At 38.6% G+C, this 9031-nt stretch overlaps 1 protein-coding gene across 2 annotated transcripts in view; it reads right to left on the reverse strand.

Annotated features, from left to right (window-relative positions):
• The window catches only part of LOC120086459 (piezo-type mechanosensitive ion channel homolog), a 37302-nt gene extending 28645 nt beyond the window's left edge, over nucleotides 1-8657 (reverse strand). The window contains exons 1-2 of one of the 2 annotated variants that reach the window (XM_039043131.1): nucleotides 8284-8656; nucleotides 265-345 (exon numbers count right to left, since the gene is read on the reverse strand). In XM_039043131.1, coding sequence (XP_038899059.1) covers nucleotides 265-345; nucleotides 8284-8332 — 130 coding nt within the window. In that variant the 5' untranslated portion in view covers nucleotides 8333-8656. Of the gene's footprint in view, nucleotides 1-264; nucleotides 346-8283 lie in introns of both variants that reach the window. The other variant, XM_039043132.1, reaches the window with a different exon arrangement.
• Nucleotides 8658-9031: the final 374 nt, after the last annotated feature.

The following is a 9031-nucleotide window of genomic DNA, read 5'->3' on the forward strand; positions in this document are numbered from 1 at the left end:
AAAGGTAGTAAGTAAACAGTTAAAATTACTACTGTCAAAAGCTATACCAGACCTCCTCCTCCAGTGATCTAAATCTTTTTGCAAATATCCTATCTGCTTGATTTTTGCATACTGGGGATCCTATCTCTAAACCCATTAGCTCTCTTACAGTTGTGCTCGTGTACATACCATTCATCAATTAAGTTCGTTAGAATTAACTAGGCATAAATGAACAGTAACTAAAGCTGACAATCAATATTATCTATCATATTGACAGTGCAATACCTATTTTATGTGCATTAAATTGAATGAAAAGAAACACCAATAAATCTGTAAGTGAGACCAGACTCCAATTGATTAGAGCCGCTGCAAGAAAATGAGAAAATAAAGAGTTAATTAATAGTTCCAGAGGTAAAACAGACAATATTCATCAGTATCTCCATGTGATATTAGTTGAGAGGTAAGGAAGCTAAATAATAAAATAACTCTTAACCTAAACACGTCAAGAATTTTATGTTCAAACACAAACATTGTACTTTTCTCTTTTTCAAAGAAAGAGCTCGAAAATGGAATTGGTCTCATGTTTCCATGACCTTTTAATGGTATAATGGTTGCGTGAATGCACGTCGTGCAATAACTCTTTAACGTCTATATATGAATTGTTATTACTCTTTAATGTCTTATATAATTATTCTTTTCGTAATTCCACTCAGCACCACAAACACCCCTAAGAGATTTGTCGATTATCTACTTGAAGTTTGTGGTGGCTTATGTCTAAAGCTGAAGATTTCAATTCCTTAGTAGAATGCCTGTAATGGTCAGGAATAAGTGGTAGGTTCGTCCAAGATGTGCAGTAGACTTCTTTTTTTTTTTTTTTTCCCTGGAAAAAGAAATATTTCATTGAATAAATGAAATAGGAAACACCCCACACCTAAAGGTGATTACCAGAAATCTTTCCAATTGGAAAGGAAAAAAGATAAAGTATAAGAAGTAAAAGGTGGCTCAAATTTACACCAATTATAAACATAAGTAAAAATCGTCTCAAGAAATCTCTCAAATGTAGAGGCAGAGTCCCTAAAAAGACGACCATTGTGTTCACCCCAGAGAGCCCAAAGATAAGCACGCATCAAAGTCAACCAAATAATCTGCTTGGAACCACCAAAAGGATAACCAATAAACAGAGTAGCCAAAAGATCGAAGATGGAACTTGGGAAAGGAAAGGACCACCCAAAAGCCTCCAAAACAATATGCCAAAAGTGGCTCGCGAAAGAGCAATGAGCAAACAGATGAATGGAAGATTCAAAGTTGCAGCAACATAAGATACACCAAGAAGGAGAAAAAAACATATAAGGCGTACGTCGTTGCAACCAATCAGCTGTATTAATAGCATTTAAGACTGGGTTCTGATAGGAAAATCTTTAACTTCTTTGGGTAAAAACCCTTCCAAATACCAGAGTAAAGGTTCGCAGGGGATTGAAAGAGCCGATTAAATCAACCATAAGGGATTTTACAGTGAAACATAAGAATGAATCTAGTGGCCAAATCCAAGCATCAGCGGTGGCCCGCAATCTAACAAGAGATTGATTGCAAGATAAAGAGGCCCATTCAGCAATTTCCAAATCATTAAGGTTACGACTAAGGCGTAAATCCCAGGCAGCTGAACCATATCATATAGCAACTAGTATATCAACAGGATGAAGTGCAAGACGAACACGAGAAAGTTGTAGAGATAATGCCATAGCTAAGCCAATAATCAGTCCAAAAACGAGTGGAAAAGCCATCACAAATACGCCTTTGAGCACAATCTGCAATCAACCCAATGCTCTGACAAATAAAACGCCGGGGAGAAAGATGAGAACCAAAATGCTGAGTAATTGGCCAAACTCTACCAGACAAACGATGTTTAGCAACAATAAGCTAAAGCCATAATGCATCATGTTCATTAAAAAAACACCAAACCCTTGTGCCTACAAGATTGTGCCTCTTCGAAAGGATTAAAAATCCACCTTCTTCGATATAATTCAAAAGGATTTAGAATCCATCTTCTTCGGTATCAAGGCGTCAATATTTGTGTTTCCCTGGATATTTGGATTTGGCCTCTTGATTCCTCTTTGACTTTTACTGTTAAATCTCTTATGGTTGATGTGCTCGGTTCCGTGGATTCAACTCTATTTGATCTTTATACGGTCATTTGGAAAGATATCCAAAAAGAATTAAAATTTTCCTTTGGGAGCTTAGTTGGGGAGCCATTAATACTACTGACCGATTACAACGCCGCATACCTTTTTTTTGAAATGGAAACAATTCATTAATTAAGAGAATATCGAGCAAAAGCCCAAAGTACAAGAGGATTATACAATGAGCTAAATAACAACTGAAAGCCAAAACGGATCAGCTAGCGCACCCGGACATCTCAACTAGGTTGACACCCCCTTAGCGCCCTCATCATATCCAATAATTATCTAAGACTAGCTTAAAGCAGAAGCATAGCTTCTTTACATTTCCAAAAGGACAAACAACGGGGTTAATAATTAAATAAACATTCTGAAAAAACAATGAAAAAGCTAAGAAAACCACTGGATGCTGAAGAGACTAAATCCCGTCGCTTGGGAGGGAGGCAAACACCCTCCAATTAAGATTAAACTCTGATAAACTGTAGACATTGAAGTGCATGGAGAGGATACACCAAGAAGAAGCTAGCTGACGGGCTGATTCGAACCGATCTTGACATTCAAGCACCTTATCATGGAACACCCTCTGATTTCTTTCAAACCAAAGGTCAGCCAGCAGTGCCTTTACTGCATTCAACCATAGAAGATTGTTGGGTTTGTGAAGGTTTATACCAACTAACAGCTGCTGCAAGTTTCCCTTAAAATCATTACACATAACCCATGAAATGTTGAAGAAGGACAGCAACTTATTCCAACACCAAGCTGAATAGGAACAATGAAAGAAAAGGTGGAGGGAGTCTTCTGACCAATTTAGACACAAAGGGCAAATTGAAGGAGAGATATTGTTGGCTGCCATCTTACTTTGCAACACCGGGGCTACGTTCAACTGCCCACTAAGCATTATCCAGACAAGAAAATTAATTCTTCTTGGGCTGCAAGTCTTCCATAAGACCGAGAATAGAGATTTATCCATTGGGGAGGAGTGGGAGAGGTATGTTCTGAGTGAGTTGACCGTAAAGAGACCCGAGGCTGAGATAGACCATACCTTGCTATCAACAAATTCTGAAACTTTCCTTGTTGTAATGACCCCAAGCAAATCTAGAAAGAAGGTGATTTCATCATCTTTAAGCAATTGGCGGAAGGTGATTGACCAAGCTGCCAAATTGGTGTCCCAATGGTCAGCAACCGAACCGTTTGGTAACAAAGATATTCGGAAGAGATTTGGGAATAAGGACCAGAAAGGAGTCGCTCCCACCCAAGGGTCCAGCCAAAAAGCAATTCTTCTACCATTTCCAAGCTTAAGAGTGACCAACGATTCAACTTTCAGCCAAGATTTAGAAATACTAATCCAAGGGCTTCTTAGGCTTCCACCCCCTTTACCTGTCGTGGCTCTTTCTCCCTCCTAGTGTTATATGTGTTGTCACCAGGCTGAATCTCTAACCCATCTGTTTTTTCACTGTTCTTTTGCTACTCACTTCTGGACCACGGCTTTTCCTGTTTTTGGTTGGTCTATATGCCCTCATTCCATCTCTGACGCTTTGGCTTCCTTATTGATGGGTCATCCCTTTGGTGGTTCAAATAAGTTGATTTGGTTGGCTCTCTTGCGTGCTTTCTTTTGGAGTTTATGGGGCGAGCGGAGTAGACATCTTTTTCATGGGACTTCTACCTTCCATCGTTTCATGGACTCTATTTTATCTTTGGCTTTTTCCTGGTGTAAAAATAAGCACCGTTTACCCACTTTAGTTTATCATTTTTAGTCTATAATTGGCACTCTCTGATGTAATGACACACTGTTATTTAGGGTCATGCCCCTATTTCATTCATCAATGAAATGTTTCTTATATCTAAAAAAAGAAAACGTCAAACCCACTTAGCTAAGAGAGCTGAATTATGATTATGAAAGTTGCCAATCTCAACACATCCATCAACTTAGGACGTTGAGTAGTCTCCCAATTCATATTATGCACCCACCATCACCACGAGAACCTTCCCAAAAGAAATCCCATACCAGCTTATCTAAAGTAGCAATGATAGAACTAGGAGCACAAAACAAAGATAAGTAATAAGTAGGCAAGCTAGACAAAGTAGCCTGTATAAGCATGTGCCTTCCACCCTTAGAAATAAAGGCATACTTCCAATTATGGAGTTTGTGCTTATATCTCTCAACAACAGGTTGCCAAAAAGTCAAAGACTTTGGATTCCCTCCTAGAGGTAGACCCAAATAAGTAGACAGCCAACATCCCTTCCTACAACCAAAGGTGGTCAGCATCCACTCTAATCCAACATCATCAATATTAATGCCAAGCAACTCACTTTTAGAAAAATTAACTTTTAAACCAGAAGCCCTTTCATAAATATGAACAAGGTCAAAGAGATTCTGTAAAGGAGAGTGATCTGCAGTGAAGAAAAGTAGAGTATCATCAGCAAATTGACGATGGTTCAAAGGGATGATATATCAATGGGGTAAGTAGCAATAAGACCCCTGAAAGAGCTATGGTGCATAAGACGACTCAGACAGTTCGCAACCAAAGTGAAGAGAAAAGGAGAGAGAGAGGGTCTCCTTGTCTAATACCACGAGCTAGAATGATTTTCCCACAAGGACGGCCATTAATAGTGATGGAATAGTTGGCACTAGAGATGCACCCTCTAATCCATTGATGCCAAAGAGATCCAAAGTAGACTTCAGAGAGTTTTTATGTGCTAACTATTTTGTAGTTTCTAGTCTTTGGAATTCTTGTCGTTAACTGGGAAGCTTTTTGAAGTTCATTGTTAGTTAGAATTAGGGTATATCTAACCCCTTCTCCCAGATGAACTTGGTTTTATGATACAAAGTTTGTCCACATATATAGGGTTTGAAAACGTATCATACTAGGCATTTGAAGGAGGAGGAGATAGCTAATTTTTAGTCTTCTTGGCCTTGTATAGAAAAGAGATTGTTGAATGGTCCAGATAGGAGGCTTTGGTCTATTGAAGACAATGGAGTTTTTTCAGTAAACCCCCTTGTTAAACACTTGACACTTGCATCCCCGTTGAACAAACATTTGGAGAAAGCTCTTTGGAAAACCAAAAGCCCTCGCCGAGTTATCATCACAGTTTGGATTATGCTATTTAGGGCTTTGAATTGCTCCTCAGTTATGCAAAAAAAGCTACCTTCCCAATGCCTATCTCCGCAAATTTGCCCACTTTGTATGGTTGATTCAAAGGAGCTTCAGCATTTGTTTTTCGATTGTAGTTATGCAAAAAATTGTTGGTTGCAGCTGCTCCAAATTTTCAATTTAAATTGGGTCTTTGGAAATGTCTTTCGCACTAATGTTTTGCAGATTTTTATGGATCCTTCCCTAAAGAAGAGTGCTAAACTGCTGTGGAATAATGCAGTGAAAGCGTTGTTGGTAGAAATTTGGTTCCAAAGGAATCAGAGTCTTCCATGATAAGCGGACTACTTAGATGGATCGTTTTGAGATTATCCAGCTCAATGCCTCATCTTGGTGCACACTTTCCAATTATTTAGCAGAGCTTTCAATACAAGATTTAAGCTTAAATTGGCAGGCAATCATATTTCCAGCTTTTTAGAAAATTATTAGATTATTCTGTAGTCCTTTGTTTGGCTGTTGTGTGTGGTCTTGTGTAGGTCTGACGGTGAAGGATCATGTGGGGTTTTGTTTGGTTGATTGTGGAACTTTAGTTGTATTTGTTCTTGTGGTCTGCTGATGTATGTTTTGTACTAGTCTACAAGATACATTTGTTGTAGTCGAAAATGATGAGGGTGCTAAGGGGGCGCCAACCTAGTTGAGATGTCCAGGTGTACCTGCTGATCCCTAGGTTTTATTGCTCTTTGTTTCTACATTGTACTTTGAGCTTTTGTCTCATTTCATTATTTTAATGAAGTGATTGTTTCCTTATTAAAAAAAAAAAAAAAAAAAGTATAATACTAACGGCGGAACTGCAAAAGAGACCTGGCCACTTCAAGCCAAATTCAAAAATTCTAAATAAAGCAAAAGAATGCACAACCTAAGACAAAAGAAACACAATGTCAAAGCAAGATGACTTATGACAAGGGTCAACTAAAAGGTAACAAAGTCAGGATGGTAGCATACATATAGTTCTGTTGATGTCCAGATTCCTACATCGTTTTTTGTTCAAATTGAACTTAAAAAACCAGCTTCAAATCAAGCAAAGGCCAACTAGGTTAATGTAGGGATGGCTATTTTCAAGATAACCATGGATTCTTATAAAAACTTAACGATCAGTCTCCAAAAGAGGGTAGTCCGATGAAAGTATCGACAAAATATCTTTTTTTTTTCTGACAAGAACAGCTTTCATTGAGAAAAAATGAAAGAATACAAGGACAAAAAAAACACTCTGCCCACAAAAGAAACCCCCTGCAAGAAAGGAGTCCAACTTTGCAAAATGAAACCTATAGGATAATTACAAAAGGTCTTCAAAACCAAAGCCCATAAAGAAATGTGAAAACGAACCAAAGACCAACTCACTCGGGTCTTTATCCAACCTTCCCCACCAAACCACCCCCCGGGGAAGTCCTACTATTACACTCCCCCCACAACATCCACCCAATCGCGCGCACCCCATAACCCACAAAAAGCGATTCTTCTCCCCCAAAGGCGGATTATGGAGGAACTCCTCGATCATAGTAACAAACTCCCCTCTAACGAGCAATTGAAAAGCCAAACTCTTGAAAAGAACACTCCCAAACAAAGCTAGTAAACTCACAATGACAAAGAATATGATCCAGATCTTCCCTCGCTTTTCGACAAAGAATGCAATAGAACAGCCTGACAAGCGAGGAGAGCTTCCTGGAGAGACGATCCATCGTATTCACACGACCATGTAACACTTGCAAAGTAAAGAACCTCACTTTCCTATGGCCCTTAATCCTCCAAATGAGCGAAAGACTGAGACACCTAAGGGAGAATGGTCCACAAGATTATGAAAAAAGGACTTACACGAGAATTCCTCCAAAGGATAGGGTCTTAAAACCCTCACACCTTCTCTCATGCCTAAAAGAGTGATTCTCAAACAAAGAAAGAAGAGAAGCAACATCCCTCGCAATCCTCTCGAATAGGTTACGACAAAACCCAAAAGAGAAGGAACACGAATTCCCATACCACACAAGAAAGTCAGCAACAACATGGTTTTTAAGAACCGATAAATGGTAAAGTCTAGGAAATAAGGCACAAAGAGGCCTTTCGCCCACCCAATGATCCTCCCATAAATAAGTATCCCTCCCCTCCCCCACCACACATTGAATAAACTCTGCAAAAAGTGGGAGCTCTTTCGAGATATCCTTCGATAAGTTCCGGTGATAAAGTTGAGGGTGTATGAGATTGCACTTCGCAGCAAATAAAGCTAAGAAACCTCGGACATTTAAGCAATTACAATTTTCATATAAATTATTGGGTTGTTCATGAAGTTAGAAATATCAAATATCAACAGCCAAACTTGGATCAAATGTCCCCTTTGATCAGAAGTGGATTGTCCAATCCGGAATGCCAGACATAGTTATCTTTCTTTTTTCCTTTTTACAGCCAAGGTCTCAAGAACAAAACCACTCTTAGCACAAGTTCGCTTAACCCACCAAAGGCTGCCCGCTCGTGCTCGTGGAGACAAAACAAGAGTTTAGCCTTATTAAATTTTCAACCTCCAGCTTTCACCGTATCCCCAAACATGTCAAGCCATTCATTAAATCACCACTCAACCCGGAAGCTTAAAAGCTGATCAGTTGTGTTAAATTTATCTATATCAATGCTTTTAACAGGACTTGGAAATTTGTACAAAATCCAACCAGTGAAAATCAAAACTAATGAGGAATAAGAGACATTGCAGGTTTTGAAGACAGTTATCTCCCAACATCCCAAGCATTTACAAGTTACAGCACACACGTTGATTTACCAGTATATCGGTTTAGATCCTATAAAATGTCCCGACAGAGATCAAACTGAGTAAAAAGTACAAACTACCACATACTCGGCAACAAATAATCACAATAACATTAGCTCCTTCAATCGAAATATTAAACCAGCAAGCCTTCAACCAATTTTTGAAGCAAATGGTGCAAATATCTCATAAGAAAAGAAACTCACAACAAGTTACAACATGAAAACAGACCAACTCTCACCAGTTAGAAGCAGCAGCGGCAACAAAAGCCCGCCAAGAAAACTCCCCATCAGAGACGAATTGCAGAGAGCGATCACTTCGATTCCATCAATAGCACTGCTCCGGCAATGGGTTTTCGATTTAAATCAAAATCGTGAAAACCCATTTCCAGGAAGCGCTAGATATGTATAAATATTTTTAAATAAGCTCTCTGCAATTCAGAAAGTCAAAATGTGAGCTGATTACGGCTTGCAACAGAAGAAATCGAAATTTGATTAATTGGGGGGCCTCCAAAATCGACGGTGGAACAGTGTAGTTATATAATCTTGCAAGCCAATAGCATCAACCGGGCTTTAGCATCGAAGCTCCGGAAAATGTATTAGATAAATGGGTAACTGAAAGATGATCTGCGGGAGCTATATTTAGGCCAAAGCCCAAATAATAAAGGTTTAAAAACACTCTGGTACTTCTAAAAAAGTCGTCTTTCCACTTTAATTTATAGATCAAAATGGTAACAATTTAGGCCGTAGGGGTAACCTTATTCATCAATCCTAATTTAAAAATGAGTCTCATTTTGTTATTTACTATATTTTATAATTATAATAAAATGGGTTCAACCATGAAATCTATAATCAAATATTGTAATATGATTGAAGAATAAAAGTTGCTCAATCTGATTTTGAGAATTACGTAGGATCCACTACGTTACCGTTATCATTATTGTATAGATATTACTATTGTAACAATATGAAAATTATGAATTTGTCATC

Source organism: Benincasa hispida, chromosome 9 (genome assembly GCF_009727055.1).
Source record: "Benincasa hispida cultivar B227 chromosome 9, ASM972705v1, whole genome shotgun sequence".
Taxonomy (NCBI): Eukaryota; Viridiplantae; Streptophyta; class Magnoliopsida; order Cucurbitales; family Cucurbitaceae; genus Benincasa; species Benincasa hispida.